The following is a 16,670-nucleotide window of genomic DNA, read 5'->3' as shown; positions in this document are numbered from 1 at the left end:
CATCAAGCCGCTGGGGTGGAGGGGTGGGGCGGCGAGGAGGCTGGGGCGCGGACAGGCTAGGGGTCAGCCCCTGCAAAGGCAGTGTCTGGTGCAGAGCAGCGCCCACCTTTCCCGGCTGGGAGGGTCGTCCCTGAGGTCCCGGCCTTCAGAGATGTACACTCGCCTCCCAGTGTGGTCGATGCCAAAACAAAAGGAAGCGCCATGGGAAAGGATCCCCCGAAGAGGAGGGAAACGCAGATCTGGACACCCGGAGGGGAATTTGGAGTGTCCATGCTCCCGAGGGACGCCGCCACCCGCTCCTGTTTATGCGCGCCAGGCGCGAATCCCGCCCTGTTCTAGACTGCCACGGCACGTGGGGTCGGTGATGCGGTGCGGCGGGGGCGGCCCCCGAAGGGGTCCGCCAAGGTCACGGCCTGCAGTGGGCTGAGCTCCCGGAGAACAGCCCCGGGCCGGCTCGGGAGGGCACAGGGGATGGGGAGCGGTGGCGTCCAAGCCAAGCAACGCTGGGTCTTCTGTGGAACGCGTCGCGTCATTCCTTCTTTGTAAATAAGGAAGGTGTATTTCTGCACCACTTTGGAAATTTTTAAAATGTTAAAACCATGTCTTTTTTAAAATCTCGAAAGGAGATGGGATGTGCGTTTGTGCTTGGGATGGGGGAAATTTCAGTACACCCCTCGGAGCAACTTTTGGGTGCGACTTGCTGGGTACCATTTGTTAATTGGGCCACACGGTAAGCTTGTGTAGGGTTGGCAGGGCTGGGTGGTGGGCAGCTGGGGGGGGCCGGTCTGCAGGGCCTGCTCAAGCTGGGCGAGGCTGGTGGTGAGGGGGTGCGGGAGAAGGCCGGTCCTCGGAGTCCCGGCGGGGCTGCGCACTGGAGAGAAGCAAGACCTCCTATACGGGATAAAAAGGATATGTGTGTTTCGCTGCTCCGTGGGCGCAGACGGGCCCCCCGCCCGCCCACCCCGCAGAGACGCCCCGGCACCTTCTGGCCCTGGGCTCACCGGCGGTGCCGCGCCCAAGGACTAACCGAGGTGCCAGGTGTCCGGGGAGGGGCGCAGGGGAGCCACCGCACGGGAAGAGGGGCGCAAGGCAGCCGAGCCTCCGGCCACTGGGGGTCCCAGAGGCTTCCGGCGCGGCCCGTCCGGGAGCCTGACCCTCGCCCCGGCTGCCCCTCTGCTTTGCTCCAGGCTTCCGTCCACCCCTCAGTCCCCCAGTCCGGGGGGCGTCCGCGGCGCTGGCCCTCCACCCTCCCTGAGGCTCGTCCCCCGGGCTGGCCTTCGGCTCCGGGGCCCCCTCGGTGGACCGCGCGTCGCGACGCAAGGAAGCCCTCCCGGGCAGGGCAGGGGCGCGAGCCGGACCGCAGCGACCCCGCCCCAGCCTACAACCGCCGTCGGTCCGGCTTTCCTGAGGGGCCTCCGTTCCCCTGGGAGAGTCCGGAACCTCTCCGGAGAAGCCGTCGCGCCCGGACCCTTGTCCTCGCGTCCTCGCAGTCCTCCGGCCTGGCAGCGCCCACCGCCCCTAGGCCGCGGCCCACGAGGGCCTCGCGGGCCCGCACCGCCCTCAGGGCCGTTTCCCGGAAGCCCCGCCCGGCCACGGCTCTTGACGGGCGGGCGGGTCGGCCTACCGGAGCGGGGCGGGACGGGGCGGGACGGCTCCAGGGCGGGGCCCGGCGCCCTCGGCCAATGGCAAGCCGCGCCAGGCTGACGGACGGGCGCAGGGCGGGGCCTGCGCCGGTCGCCGCCGCCCCCCCCCACCTCCCCGAGTGTCCGCCGCCCGCGCCCCGCCGCCCGCCGCCCGCAGCCGGAGCCGCACCCTCCGCGGACCGAGCCCATGAGCTGGGCGAGCCGCGCGCCCCGGCCGCGGCCCCTTTCCCCGCCCCGGCCCCGGCCCCGGCCCCGGCCCCGAGGGCAGTCGCGCCAGTGAGCGGTGAGTGCGGCGGGGGCGGGCGGGGGGCGGGCGGCGGCCCGGACCGGGGCTGCGGCGCGGGGCGTTGGAGGCGCGGCGGCGGCGGCGGGGCGCGCGGGGGCGCAGGTGAGCAGTGGGCGGGAGGGCTGCGGGCGGCGGCGGGGGCGCGGTGCGTCCGCGCCCCTGGCCCTGCCCTCCGCGGGGCCCCAGCCGTGCTCTCGGGCAGCGTGCGGGGGGCCTCCCGAGCCGAGGTCCGCCGCGGCCCCCCTCGAGTCCACGGCGCGCTCCCAAGGGCTCGAGCACTGGGCGGCCATCACGGTACACAGCCGGCGAGTCAGGGGTTAGGAAATCGCTGCCCACTGTCTGGGGACAGGAGCAAGGGCACCCCGCGTTCAACCTCACAAATCGGCACACCCCAGCCGGAGGCCTTGAGTCTTGCTCACCTGCACCCCTGCCCCGCGCCTCCGCTGGGCCTGTTCTCTCGCTCGGCCCGTTACCGGGAGCCGTCCTCCCCCCCAACCCGCGCCCGGCCGCCTCCTCGGTCTTCCTTTCTCCGCAGCTCATTGGCAGCAGGATACCGTGGGTTTCCCCTTATTTTAACGCGTGCCGGCCTTTTCCTTGGAGAAGGGGGCGGGGGCTTCTTTCTCTGCCCGTCCCCCTGCGCCTGGAACAGCGGCTGGCATGCAGTAGGCGCTCAGTAAATGCTTGTCAAAGGCAGCAACATGCTGGGGTGGGGAGGGGGGGTCCGCAGCCGGTCTAAGGCTGGCGCTGGCCTGCCCGGGCACGCTGCTGTGGCCCGACCTGTTCTTGCAGGGAGGGGACCGGTAACCTCAGCCTGCAGGGCTTCCAGCTCCGGCTTTCTGCCTACCCAGCAACTTCTAATTTGGGTGCGTGCTTGGGAGATGCTCTCAGCTGTCAGCTCTGCCTTTTGGGGGCCAGCTCCCTGCTCTCTCAGAGCCATAAGTGCAGCTGGAGTGGGGGCCCTCTGCCACCCCTGGGCTGGAGGGGCTGCAGGTGTGGGGGGGGGGGGCTGGGCCCAGTTCCCTGGCTGTTTGGGGCCAGGGGGTGGGACAGCCTGCTCTGTGGGGCTGGGCCTATGCTGAGTGCGGCTCCCTCAGCAGGCCGGACGGGAGACCACCGCAGTGCCCCGTGCTTCAGCCCTTGAGGAGCGATGACGGAATATAAGCTTGTGGTGGTGGGCGCTGGAGGCGTGGGGAAAAGTGCCCTGACCATCCAGCTGATCCAGAACCACTTTGTGGATGAGTACGACCCCACCATCGAGGTGAGTGTCAGCGCTCCTGTCCCCAGCCTCCACTCCTGAGGTGGGCTTATCGTCCGTGTGCTCCACGGGAGGGCGTCCCCCGCTTGTGGGACTTGGGGGCGGGGCAGGAGAGGTGCCCAGTATGGGCCCATCCTAGGAGAGGTTGGGGGCGTTCCTGAAGCCCTGTCCTCTTGCAGGACTCCTACCGGAAGCAAGTGGTTATCGACGGGGAGACGTGCCTGCTGGACATCCTGGACACGGCAGGCCAGGAGGAGTACAGTGCCATGCGGGATCAGTACATGCGCACCGGGGAGGGCTTCCTGTGTGTGTTTGCCATCAACAACACCAAGTCCTTTGAGGACATCCACCAGTACAGGTGAGCTGCTGGCCGGCCCTCGGGGCTTCCCTGTCCTGGTATCTCCTCATTCTCTGTCCTGGTTCTGGATGCAGCTGTGCCTGCGGCCGAGCGACTGGCTCCCACTTTCTTCCTTGTAGGGAGCAGATCAAGCGAGTGAAGGACTCCGATGACGTGCCCATGGTGCTGGTGGGGAACAAGTGTGACCTGGCTGCCCGCACCGTGGAGTCCCGGCAGGCACAGGACCTTGCCCGCAGCTACGGCATCCCCTACATCGAGACGTCGGCTAAGACGCGCCAGGTGAGCCGGCTCCGCACCCCACCGCAAGCCAGGGACCCGCCCCGCCCCGCCCCTGCCAGGGAGCAGTGCTCATGCCCCCTCTCCCCCGACACAGGGCAGCCGCTCTGGCTCTGGCTCCAGCTCCGGGACCCTCTGGGACCCTCCGGGACCCCCGTGACCCAGCGGCCCCTAGCGCTGTAAGTGTCCCCGGACGGCAGGGCAGCGAGGGAGGCCAGGGCCCAGGGTCTGCGCTGACCCAGCTCCAGGGAGAGGCGGAGGTCCCTGGAGAGAGCTGCCCTGAGCCAGGCCGGAGCGGCGACCCTGGGGCCCTGGCTTCTCGGCCCCCAGAGTGCCCTGTGGGCCCTTGTCGGCCCTTCCCCTTCACGGGCTGGTGGGGACAAGGTTGGCAGGTCAGAAAGGAGAGGGACACGGGGATGTTCAAGCTGCGAGCCAGACCCCGGGCCCGTCCTGTCGGGGAGGCTCCTGAGGAGCGAGCTGCCTGGTGGGGGCAGGCCTGGGGCTGCGGGATAAGCGGGGCCTGACAGCCACATGGGAGTTGGCATGGGAAGGGGGGGAGGGCAGGGGTTCTACCTGAGCTTGAGGCCGGGGGTCCCTCGGTCCCCTCCCCTGCCAGGCCCCCAGGCTGAGTCCCACTCTGAACCGGCCCCTTCTTCCCAGGGCGTGGAGGATGCCTTCTACACGTTGGTGCGCGAGATTCGGCAGCACAAGGTGCGGAAGCTGAGCCCGCCCGACGAGGGGGGCCCCGGCTGCATGAGCTGCAAGTGTCTGCTGTCCTGACGTCCCTTTGGGGCCCTGCCCCTCCCCCCACCATCTCGCAGGCCCTCTGTGCCCCGGAGCACGGGCACGGAGCACGGGCATGAGGCATGCAGGTGCCGGATGCCAGGAGGAGGTGCTGCCGTCGGAGGGAGGGGCAGGGGAGGGAAGGAAGGAAGCGCCCCCGGGCCGGCCCAGGCTCCCTGCACGGAGTCCGCACACCTCCCAGGACGCTTTGCACAGACTGTGGTGACCTGAGGCCACCGGCACCCGGCTGTCACTCGTCCCCCAGCCCCGTCCTGGTCCTTTGGGCACAGGCTGAGTTGCAGTAAATTATTGGATGGTCTTGACGCTGGCGTCTGGGTGAGATGGGAAGGCGCCTGGGTCCCTCCGCGTTGTCTGCCTGGAGGCCCCTCTGCGGGGAGCCCTGCGGGGACTGCGGAGGCGGCCTGGGCCGAGCCACCCTCTTCTGTCTGGGTGTCTGTCTGGCGTGTCTCGCAGAGAGTCTGGGCTCCACGCGTCAGGCCGGCTTTGCGTTCGACCTCGACAACACTTTATTGAACTTTCCAGCAGTCAACAGGGGCTCAGAACCAAGGGTGCGAGTCTTCCCCTCAGAACCTCTCCTTCTCCTCAGAACCAAGCAGGTGCAGACACCTGCTCCTTCAGGGGAAGGCGGAAGTCCCACGGAGGCCTGGGCGCTAGTGTCCCCCACGTGGCATCTGTGCTGACTTCAGGTGTCGGCACGTTTCCCGAGTTTCCTTGAGAGGCAGGTGCTGAGGACGTGGATCTAAGCCGGTGTGCAGCGTCCGGGTTCCCGGACAGGATCCCGACACATCTGCCTGGCCTCAGCCACTGCCCAATGGCTGCCAGGTGACTGGTGGAGACCTGCGCTCTGGTGGCCCCTGCCTCCTACTGTTGGGGAGGGGAGGGCAGGGCCCACCTGCCTGTCCATGCGGCCAGGCTGGGGTAACCTGTGGTCCCCAGCACTGCCCTAGGTGGGAGTCGTGCACCTGTGGGGCACGCCCAAGCCCCAGGTGGACACAGAGAGTCCTTCAAGACTTGAGCAGCCTTGGGTCAGAACTCAGGACTGCCCAAGGCCACGGGGCCTGAGACCCATCAGTCTTCCTTCTGGTCGCAGGGGAGCTTGTGTTGTCTCTGGGGTCAGGCCAGAGGAGGTCCCTCTAGGTCAGTGACGTACCTCCTGGTGGGGGCGGTGGGGACTTCCATCTTCCAAGAAGTCCCGAGTGAGGAGGCAGGGCACCGTGCTGGCTGCCCAGAGCCTCTCGGCCCCCCAAGTTCTTCTCCAGAGGCCGAGGGGCATCTACTTTTCCCATCAAGGAGGCGATCAGAGGGGCCCAGGCAGGCTCAGGGCCCTGGGGCTGCAGGCTCAGTGCTGGCCCGCAGGTGTCTTGGCTGGACCGGTCCAAGCCCACAAAGGGGCAGGAGCTGCGGAGGCCCCAGGGCAGGAAGGGTGTCCCGGGCCCTACCGCGTCCTCCTTCCTGGGCTGGGGAGACCTCATCCCACGAGACCCAGAGACGTTTTGGGGCCTGGTCTGGGGTGTGGCCACACGGGTGGCCCTGGCAGGAGCTGAAGGGAAAGGGGCCCATGGTTGTGGCCTCGAGGCCATGTCCACAGGCCCCTGCACATCCCCCCTGGTGTCCTGGCAGGTTGGGGAGGGAACTGCATCGCTGCGGGGGCAGCCGCGACAGAACCGGGGTCCCAGGGGCTCCCGGCCACAGGGGTGCAGCCAAGGACTGCATCGACCTTCCCTCCCGCAGCGGCCGCTCGGCCTTGATCACGGCCTGGCGGGGAAGGGGTCCCGGCTGCTCAGCGAGTGTGGCTGGGCGTGGGGAGGCCAGCCCCTCCGCTCCGGAGAGCGTCTCCAGGGTAGGAGCAGGGAGGAGGGCCCTCGGGGCTGGGGACCTCTGCTCCTGGCCCAGGGGCATCTTGGGGAGCTCCTCAGGGCCGGCTGCAAAAAGGCAGACTGGGTCAGTGTCTCCAGCAGGCTGCGCCCCCAGGCTGTGCTCCCGGCTCCCTGGGTGTCCACCCCGCCCTGCCCCTCACGGCTCATCCAGGCCGCGCATGCCCCGCCCCCTCGGGGAGCACCCCGATGCCCGGGCCGGGCCTGGGTTCCCTGAGGTTGGAGTAGAAGAGCAGAGGGTCAGAGACACAGAGGAGGGCCCCCGGGAACTGGGTCCACTGTCAGCTGCCCCAGGGGGGCGAGGCGTGAGGGGACGGGGACCGGAGCCCACCTGGCGGGGGCAGGTCGCACTTCCTCCGGCGGAGATGGGCCACGGAGGCCCGAAGGTGTCCGAGGACGGCCTCATCCTCCAGGTCCCAGGGCTGGGCCAGGGTGTCTTGAAGGAAGCCCTGCAGCCCTTCCAGGGGCAGCTTCAGGAGGCGTTCTGGGCAATGGGTGTGAGTCAGAGCAGAGGGGCGCCTCCCCACTGTCCCAGGATCCTGCCCGGGACAGCGGTTGGGCGTCCCGCTGTTCCCAGGAGCACCGCGGGCAGAGCCGGCAGGAGAGGCCCCGTGGCCGCTGCTCCTCTGCAGGGGGGCCCCCAAGCCACGGCCAGCCAGTGTCCCTCCCCCGAGGCCTGCCTGCTCCTCGCCCCCGGGAGCAGTGGGCCATCTCCCCGGCCCCCCACACCTGCATGGGGCACCCCTGGGCTCCCGTGGGGTCCCGTACTGCGGTGCAGCCTGAGGACGGTGTAGGCCATAGCTGTGAGGACACGCGCTCCGTCCAGCATGTAGGCGTCCCACAGCGTCAGGGTGAGCACGAAGGGGGTCTGCGGGGGAGCGGGTGTGGGGGGCGCAGGGGGGTCTCTACGGGGTGATGAACTCCCCTCTGCCCAGCCCCTGCCACACCCCTGGCTGCATCGGACAGGGCCCCGGAGCCCGTTGTGTGGGTGTCCTCCTCCTGGGGATGGGCTCCTGACGACCTTGGGCGGGGAGGGACTGGCCAGTACGACCCACAGACCTGGGGGGCCACAGACTCTGTCCCACCCTCGGTGCCCACACACTCTGGCAGGACTGCAGGCTGGCCGCAGAATGGCCCGAGGGCCTGTCCGCTCCCAGGCTGACGAGGTCTTCCCTGGGGAGGCGGAGATGGATAGCACCGGTCCCCTGGGACGTCCTCAAGGGGCCCCCTTTGGGGCTCCAGGACGCATTAGGATGGCGAGCCTCAGGCTCAGGGCCTTCAGGGTCGGGTCTGGCTGGTCTGGAGCGTGAGGCTGAGCTTGGGCTTCCCCTGGGCCTGGGGCCGGGAGCAGGTCAGGGACCAGGTTTGCCTGAGGGCCTTACCCGCCCAACGAAACATTGCAGAAACCACTTGGTGGTGTACGTCCCTTGCTCGTCCTGGCAGAAGGACACAAGGTGCTCGGGGCCCAGCCGGAGGCCGCACGCCACCCGCACAGCCAGGGGGACACACTCCCCGTGGCCACGCTCAGCCCCGAGGGTGCCCTGGGCCCAGCAGGAGACAGAGCAGGACACCGGGCTCTGGGCAGCGTGGGCAGGGTTCTGCGGGTCCCCTACCCCTGCCCCGGGCCGTGAGGGCAGGGCCTCCGGGGAGTGTCTACTCGCCAGGTGTTTCCTCAGGCCTCTGAGCTCCTTCTCCATGATGCTGTCATGATGCCGCTGGAAACGGGCCAGCTTTGGGAATCCCGGAGCGAAGAACCCTGAGAAGGCCCCAGGCACCCCACCATCAGGGCCTTGTCCCCAGCAGGTGGGCAGTGGGTCTGCCGGGGGGCTCCGCTCCCATGCCCCGACCGGAGTGTGAGCCCACAGCCCGCCCAGGGCTGGCTGCGCCCGCTCGTCCGCAACCGCAGCAGAGCCGTCCAGGCCTGGGGGCCGGGCCAGGGGTCCCTCCTCACAGACCCAGCTGAGTGGGTGGCCGGGCTGAGCACCAGGCCCATCGGGCCCAGCACACTTCCGCGGTGGTCGCGGCAGGGGCAAGGGGGTCCCCAGCCCTGAGGGGCAGAACGAGCCTCCCACGGGGAGGGTGATGGGGTGTGCAGGCCCAACGCCTGGGCTTGGGTGCCGGACTGAGGGTCCAGGGAGCGGGACATGCCACCGCCAGGGCTCCATCTGGCCGTGGGATGCCGGGGGGACCCGGCGGGCAAGCCGGCTGCCAGACCGGGGGCAGAAGGCCCCGTGGAAGGCGAGAACAGTCTGCAAACGCTGGGGCCAGTGGCCGTGGCTACAGATGCCCTGAGGGGGCTGCGCCCTTTGCCGGAGGGGAGGTGGGCTGGCTGGGGGTCCCGGACTGCCCCTCCGCTGCGGCCGCCCTGGAGGGACAGAGTCCTGAGTTCCAGGTCCCGCCCAGGCACCCTGCAGGCCGCCTACCGTGCATGGCGTGGGTCTCAAGCTCATCAGCTGGGCCAGGGCCCAGAAGGCGTCTTCCTCACCCAGGAACACCAGGAGGAGTCCCACGATGTCGCTCATCCCCTGACAGTAGCCCACCTCCTGCAAGAGCCAGACCCCATGGGACGGGGCCACCGCGCTGGGGGGAGGTCAGGACAAGGGAACCGCCCTCCCCGCCCAGTCCCGATCCTCCCACGGGCTCCTCAGGACCCAGCCCTGAGCGTCAGCACCACAGCGGTGCAGGCCAGAGACCCCGGCACCCAGCCCTCAGGGACTCAGGGGCCGTCCCTCCCCGCACTGAGGTCTGCACCCCAGCCTGGCCTCAGGCCTAGGGTGCAGGGCCCCTCGCTTGCGTCTCTGGGGCCATGGGAACTGGAGTCCCAACTAGGAGTCCCGCCTGCTCAGGCGTCCTGGGGACAAAGGGCCCCCGCGGGACAGGAGGGCCGGCGGCAGTGACACTCACGGGGTTGTAGACCGGATAGGCCAGGAGGACGGGGAACAGGCCTCGCTGCCGGGGGACGGGAGAGCGGGGTGGGGGCTCTGGTCTGCCCGAGCCGCGTGGGAGCCCCCCGAGGAGCAGAGTGCAGCCCCAGGGGACCCGCGGTCTTCTGCGAGGCTCGGGGCGGGACGCGTGCGGCGGGGGATGCGGGGGGTGAGCACGGGGCCCGGGGCGGGGCCGGGTGGCATTTGGGGGTTCGGGGTCCTGGCCATCTTTACACACAGTGTCCACTGTGGAAAATAGAATGCCAGTCCACGCAGAATCACACCCAGCGGGCTGTCCCCTTGACCGTGTGCCCCTCGTCCGTCCATGTGTGTCCTCGCCCGGCCGAGTCTGTGCTGCCCGGCTCCCCGTAGTGGCCCCTGCCACCACCCGCCCTCTGGCTCGGCTCCCTCCTACCAGCCCCCGCCAACCTTTGGGTTCCGTGCACATGGCTGCCCCGCCAGGTCCTGGCCCGATGCCCTCCCATCGCAGCAGCCCGGGGGGGGGCGGGTAGGGACCCCTGGGACCTCCTCCCACGTTCACCATGCGGCCGAGACCACGTTTGCTGCCGTTCCTCCCCCTCTCCTCAGAGACCCCGCGTCCCCCACCCAGAAGCCCCCTGGGTCGCGCCGGACCCCCGAGGAGCTCCCGTGCCCCCAGAGCACTGCTTGTCCCCCAGCCTCACCCGACGCCATAGCGGTCCCGGAACATGATGTGGTTCCTGTAGGTCCGGTTCACGTCCAGGTCGATTTGTCTGATGTCTTTGCAGGATAGCTGGGCCCGCTCCTTCATTGTCTGGGGGCAGAACCGGGGAGGAGGAGCCAGCATCAGGGCACGGAACCCCACTGCCACCAACTGTCCCCGAAGCAGAGAGCGTCCCGAGCCCCCCTGGGCCGTGTCCTGCGGACACCTCCTTCCTTCCCTGGTCTCTGAGGCGGCCCCCCCCCAGGAGCCCACCGTGCCTGGGATGACAGGGATCGGGTTCAGCAGTCCTGGGCGCCGAGGACACTCCCGAGGGTCAGCCCGCAGGTCTTCCCCTCCCCCGCACGGAGCCCTGTCCTCCTGGGCCCCCGAGCTCGCCTCTCCCCATGGGGTGCCCTCGGCTCCTGCCCAGGCCTCCTCCAAGGGCCACGTCTCTGCTGTGGGCGGAAGGGCTTACCTCGTAGAGCCCCTGGTGGGTGGACTTGACCTTCTCAATATGGAGCAGGAGGCCCCACACCTGACCCCTCACCTGGGGAGGGACCCCTTTATAGAGGTGCCGACGCATCTGCAGGAGAGAAGGCAGTGCTGGGACCCAGAACCAGGCCCGCCCCGTCAGGCCTAGGAGCAAGAGGCATCCAGAAGCTTTTGGCTTTGGCTCTGTGGCGTCCCCGAGAGGCTGGGTCTCCTCGGAGCTGGGCCCCGTCTCCCACGAGGAGGAGGGCACTGGGCCCTGACCCGTCGCTTCCTCTGCTGCCGGCTTGGAACTGGGGAGGCTTGGGCTCTGCCAGCAGACTCGCCCCAGACAGGGGCACTCCCGTGGGGTTGGGGTCCGGGGGAGGCAGAGGCTTTGCCCCCACCCCCATGGGACAGATGCCGTCTGCGGGCCCCCGGCACCCACCTTCTCGCTGGGCCTGTAGTGGTCCCAGTTTCTCAGCATTTTCACCCACTTGTCGGCCCTGCGGGTCTCCTGGCGATGTTGCTGGAGCAGGAGAAGGGGGGCACCGGATAAGCCATGCAGAGCAGGAGACCAGCCCATGGGCAGCGTCCAGAAGCCCTGGGGGCCAGGACTGTGCTGGGAACAGACTGAGAGGGGCCTGAGGCACAGGGCCGCTCCCGCGGACAGCGTCTCCGGGGCTCAGGCGCGTTCCTGGCCACGTGCGGATTCCTGGGACGGGGCTTTGGTGACCTAGCCCTGGGGACAGCTTTGGGGACAGGGTCTGTCGTCACCGGCCCCACGCCCACCCACCGTGTCCTGCCCGTGCCTCAGGACAGGCTCATACCTTGGCTTCTCGGGGGCTGAGGCCGGGCAGCTCCTTCTCCCTGGAAGGCAAGAGAAGCAGAGCCCTGAGGACCAGACCCCGGCCCGGAGACCCCAAGACCGGGGAGGGGAGGCCTGACCCCAGGGAGGGCCGGGGCTGCCAGCTGCCTGTGGCTCGGGGGGGGGACAGCAGCATCCCGCCTGGGGCGTGAGAAGGCGGTTGCTGCCAGGTGGGCTGGGCTGGGGTCCCTCAGCGGTCCCCCAGGAGGGACCTGCTCTTAAAGTGGGATGGGCCACTCCTAGACCTGTCAGTGCTGCCTGGGTGGCCCCTGTGACCATGAGTCTGAGGACACCACGGGCTCACGGGGCCTGCGTGCCCAGTGTCCGGCCTGCCTCTCCTCACTGTGTCCATCATCCTGCTGTCCCCTGACTCCACCCCTCTTGCCGGTCACTTCTGCCGCTCTGGCCCCTTGTCTTGTCAGAGCCACGAGCACGACCCCACCCTCCCACCGACCTCCACGGCCACTGGTCACTGGGCGGCGAGCAGGGTCTGAGGACCTGGGAGCAGCGCGGCGACCGAACGTGGAGTCTCCGGCCACAGTGAGGTCTCGCGGGGCCCCTCGGCCTAACAGCCTCCTTCCCTCGTAGCAAGGCCACTGCGCGGTCCCCTTCCCTGGCTCCCCGCTCCAGGACGGCCTCCTGTCCCTCTCCGTGCCCCCCGCCCAGGTGGGTCGGCCCCTCCCTCTGCTGCCCATCACCCCTCCCTGACCTGGCCTGGTTCCTGGCCTCATCCTGCCAACCCCAAATCATTCGGAATCTATGGTGGGCTTGACGGGGCGTGTCCCCGAGGGTACCCCTCGGCCCTCCCCCAGACCACACCGCCCTCCCACGGAAAGGACGCCACCGCCCCAGAGCCCTCCCCCTCTGTAGTCCCAGCTGGACTGACGGGACGCACAGACAGAATGCAGGAGGCAGGCCCCTGGCCTCCCCGAAGCAGGCGTGCGGCCCCTCGTTGGGGTGCCAGGGCCCTGGCCCAAGTCCCAACTCAAGTCGGGCCCTCAGAGGGCTGCAGGGGACGAGGCCCTGAGCTGGGGACATGGGTCCTGCCTCCAGAGAGAGAAGTTCCTGCCAATGCATCCCGCCCCTGGGCTGGCTGGAGGCGGCCCCCGGGACTCACTGCAGGAAGCCGTGATGGTCCGTGAGCCTGCGCAGCGAGAGGTCGGCACCTTCCCGGGCGTCCCCTGGAGACCCCATCGGGCGTGCCTGAAACAGAGGGGGTCCGTGGTGGGGGTCCCGTCCGAGCCAGGGGCAGGGGGATAGGAGGGAGCAGACTGGCTCCTCTCGCCCCTGCATCCTCAGGGGGCCCGGGACCCTCGGCAGAGGGGCAGCATGGGAGGCAGGCCCTGTCGGCTCTGGAGCATGCTGACTGCCACCCCTGGCTCTACCAGAGATGTCCCCTGCCTGGCTTCCCCCACTCCTAGGGCCAGCCACAGCCCCTTGGTCTCTTCTGCAGGACTGCGGCTCTGGTCCCTGCCTGGGCATTCGTGCTCTCGCTGCTGAAGTCTCCCTTGGGGCCAGACCTGCTCCTACACGCCTAGGACCCCACCTGGATCTCCTGAGCACCCGCTGTCTGGGATCCCAGCTTGGGCCTCCTGAGCTCCTGCCGCCTATGATCCTCATCTGGAACTCATCGACAATGGACACCTAGGATCCCCGATGGACCTTCAGCTGCTTCCCATGCCCAGGACCCTCCCCTGCCTCGCGTTTGTTCCCGAGGACCCTGGTCTTTGTCTGGGCTGGACAGGCCCATCCTTGACCCCGGCCACACCCCGAAATGAGGGTCCATCAAGTCGATGGGTCCCCTCTGGGCCTCACCTGGGTGTAACTGGCTAGGATTTGGGCCCGTTCCAAGGCCATCAGCGTCTCCAGGTCCTCGTTCACGGTGCTGCCAACCAAAAACACCCCGAGGGCACCCTGCATGAGAACCTCCAGGGAACCAAGGGGGTGCTCCCAGCGGGCAGATCCCCAGTCTGTCTGAGCCCCGAGTGGAGAGAACCCTGGGGCTCCAAGGGCCGTGCTGGGTCGACGGATCCCACGCGGGCACCGCCTCCCCGGGGCACTCCCGCCTCCAGACTCCTTCCCAGCCACCGTCCCCGGCACGTGGTCACACGGAGAGCACGGTCCCTTCACCCCGCACACGGGGTGTCCGGGTTTCTCCAGGAACTGCTGACCTGATGCTTGGGGTGGTGTCCCCGAACCCGGGGCTGGCAGAGGCTGGACGGAACGGTCGGCCAGCGAGTGTCCCTGCGGGCTTGCGGGGATCAAAAGTGACTCTGAGATGTGACAAGCTCACGCGACAACAGGGAAAAGCCCGTGAGCGGGACGTCCCCACAAAAGCCAGAGTCTGGACGGGCTTGCCAGCCAGCAGCCTGGGGTTTGGGAATCGCCTGAGGAGGGGCGGAGGGGAGCGCAGGAGGGACTCTGTGCTCCCTGGAGGGGAGGGGTGTGCGGGCTCCCTGCCCAGAAGGCTGGGACCCAGGTGGCGGCGGGGGCAGCCCGCCCTCCAGGGGGCTCTGGAAAGGCTGCCTGTGCCAGCTCACGGTCAGTGCTGGGGGGGGGCGGGTCGGGGGCTCTTGGCCACAGCCCTGGAGCCCGTAGGTCCCACAGCAGCCCGAAGGGAGCAGCTCACACTCACCTGTGACCTGTCGCTGTGGGAGCCACGCCTGCTGTCTCCACAGGGTTTATGCGGGGAGCACCTCAGAATGTGTGGCAGAGCCGGGAACAGAGAGCGCGAGCGTCTCCAGCTGCCTGCGGTCACAGAGCAGAGTGCGCGCCAGGCAGCGCTGGAGCCCTGGGGTGCCGCCATTCTGCCGACAGCAGGCCCGTGTCATCCATGCGGGCCAGCAGGGTTCTGTCTGCAGTGAGCCCTTCCCCCTGAAGGTCTTACTCCCGGGGAGGGTCTTGGTACCACGCGCGGTGGGAAGGGGGGCTTGGCGCCCTCCCACCACCCTTAGCTCGCATGCTCGGGCCCTCAGGGCACCCCCCTGCTTCGATGGCAGGGTCACCAATGTCCTACCACCCCAAGGGTTGCCAGCGTGTGTTTTGTACCCGAAAACATTTGAGGGGCTCCTGGGGTGCTTAGTCAGGTGAAGTTCCGACTCTTGATTTTGGCTCAGGTCACGATCTCGGAGTTGTGGGAACAAGTCCTGTGATGGGCTTGGGCTCCCCGAGGAGTCTGGCTGCCTCTCCCCCCTGCTCACACCTGTGAGTGTGTCATCTCTCTCTCATAAATAAATCAATCTTTAAAAAATTAACATTGAAGAACATTTGAGAAATCTCTGTCATATTTGCAGAGGTGCCTTTATTTCTGGAACAGCTTTATCAGTGCCTTTCACAGATCCATTGTGATTTCTATCCGAAACCTCTATTCTTGAATATTTACTGAAGTAGAGTCAACACACAATGTTACACTAGTTTCAGGAGTCCAACTTAGTGATTCAGCAATTCTGTACATTCCACAGCGCTCCTCAGGAGCAGTGTTCTCACCATCTATCTTCATACAAGTTATTACAACAACTTCTTCCCTATGCTGTACTTTTAAAATTTCCGTGACTTGTTTATTTTATAACTGGAAGTTTATAGCTTATAATATTCATCATCATTTTGCCCACCCACATCCCCTCTGGCAAATCAACCAATGTGATCCATCACATTAACAAAGGACAAAAACCATAAGGTCATCTCAGTACTTACAGAAAAAGTGTTTGACAAAATACAACATAAAAACACAGTGGGTTTTAATGAAATGTATATCAAAACAGTGAAGGCCATGTACGAAACCCACAGCTGACCTCATACTCGACGGTGAAGAAACCATTTCCCCTAAGACCAGGAACGAGACAAGGAAGTCCCTTCTCAGCACTGAAAGTTCCAGCTGCAGCAATCGGATAAGAAAAACAACAGACCTCTGCATCGCTGGGGGGGTCAACTGTTCCTATTTGCTGAAGACATGGTACTATAAATAGGAAACCTTAGAGACTCCACCAAAAACTGTTAGAACTAATGAGTGAATTCGGAAAGTTGTGGGACACATGGGGCACCTGGGCTGGTGTCTGCCTTTGGCTCAGGTCATAAACCCAGAGTCCTGGTATCGAATCCTCCATTAGGCTCCTTGCTCAGCAGGAAGCCTGCTTCTCCCTCTCCTACCTCCCTGTTTGTGTTCCCTCTTCCGCTGTGTCTCTCTGTCAAATAAATAAATAAAATCCTAAAAAAAAGAAAAAAGAAAAAAGAAAAAAAGAACAAACAAAGCCACAACAGTGTGGTTCTGGCAAAAGCCAGTGGAGCAGAAGAGAGAGTCCAGAAGGAAATGCACTCTGATATGGTCAACTGATCTTTTTTTTTATTTTTATTTTTTATTTTTTTAAGATTTTATTAAACTTACCTTTTTAAAAAATTAAATTTAATTTTATTTAAATCCAATTAATTACCATATAGTGTAGTATTAGTTTCAGAGATAGGGGTCAGTGATTCATCCGTTGCATGTAACACCCAGTGCTCCTTCCGTCACGTGCCTCCTTCATGCCCGTCCCCCAATTTCCCTGTTCCCCCACCCTTTTGCCCTCCAGTAACTCTCTCAGTTTGTTTCCTATGATTAAGAATCTCTTATGGTTTGTCTTCCTCTCTGGTTTCATCTTCTTTTATTTTTCCTTCCCTTCCCCTATGCTCCTCTATTGTTTTTTCTTTTATAAGATAGTGTTTTATTTATTTTTAAAGATTTTATTTCCTTCTTGACAGAGAGAGAGTGAGAGAGGGAACACAAGCAGAGGGGAGCGGGAGAGGGAGAAGCAGGCTCCCCACTGGGCAGGGAGCCTGATGGGGGGTTTGATCCCAGGACCCTGGGATCATGACCTGAGTGAAGGCAGAAGCTTAACAACTGAGCCACCCAGGTGCCCCTATGCCCCTATGCTCCTCTGTTGTGAAATCATATAATTGCCTTCTCTGATTGACTTATTTTGCTTAGCACAATACCCTCTAATCCTATCCATGTCATTGTAAATGGAAAGATTTCTTTTTTTGGATGGGTAAGTAATATTCCACCATATATATATGGTGGAATATTACATATATATACTATATATATATATATATATATACACACTATATATACATATATACATATATGTATATATGTATATACATACACATATATATTACATATATATACTATATATATATTACAAGAAGATACTATATATATATATAGTATATATATACTATATATATATATAGTAT

At 65.0% G+C, this 16,670-nt stretch overlaps 2 protein-coding genes across 5 annotated transcripts; one reads left to right on the top strand and one right to left on the bottom strand.

Annotated features, from left to right (window-relative positions):
- The first annotated feature begins 1,811 nt into the window (after positions 1-1,811).
- On the top strand, positions 1,812-4,924 carry HRAS (HRas proto-oncogene, GTPase). Of its 4 annotated transcripts, XM_059397656.1 has the most exons (6): positions 1,812-1,926; positions 3,027-3,187; positions 3,364-3,542; positions 3,662-3,821; positions 3,916-3,997; positions 4,479-4,571. In XM_059397656.1, the coding sequence occupies exons 2-5, from the start codon at positions 3,077-3,079 to the stop codon at positions 3,976-3,978; spliced, it is 513 nt and encodes a 170-aa protein (XP_059253639.1). In that variant the 5' UTR covers positions 1,812-1,926; positions 3,027-3,076; the 3' UTR covers positions 3,979-3,997; positions 4,479-4,571. The 4 variants fall into 4 exon arrangements, with proteins under 4 accessions (XP_059253639.1, XP_059253618.1, XP_059253632.1 ...); XM_059397635.1 differs by lacking the exon at positions 3,916-3,997 and having other exon boundaries at positions 1,814-1,926; positions 4,479-4,924; XM_059397649.1 differs by lacking the exon at positions 3,916-3,997 and having other exon boundaries at positions 1,910-1,926; positions 3,024-3,187; positions 4,479-4,924.
- Positions 4,925-5,122: 198 nt separating this feature from the next.
- LOC132008257 (collagen alpha-1(II) chain-like) lies at positions 5,123-14,497 on the bottom strand. The gene is made up of 11 exons (XM_059386793.1): positions 14,074-14,497; positions 13,610-13,689; positions 13,254-13,323; positions 12,556-12,641; positions 11,401-11,440; positions 11,019-11,099; positions 10,578-10,685; positions 10,104-10,213; positions 7,879-9,076; positions 6,828-7,401; positions 5,123-6,544 (listed from the first exon to the last, which is right to left on the bottom strand). Exons 1-11 carry the CDS (start codon positions 14,242-14,244, stop codon positions 5,940-5,942), a joined length of 3,123 nt encoding a protein of 1,040 aa, XP_059242776.1. The 5' UTR covers positions 14,245-14,497; the 3' UTR covers positions 5,123-5,939.
- Between the last annotated feature and the right edge of the window lie 2,173 nt (positions 14,498-16,670).

Source organism: Mustela nigripes, chromosome 1 (genome assembly GCF_022355385.1).
Source record: "Mustela nigripes isolate SB6536 chromosome 1, MUSNIG.SB6536, whole genome shotgun sequence".
NCBI lineage: Eukaryota > Metazoa > Chordata > Mammalia > Carnivora > Mustelidae > Mustela > Mustela nigripes.
Note: the sequence above shows the minus strand (reverse complement) of the source record. Positions and strands in the feature narration are given on the sequence as shown.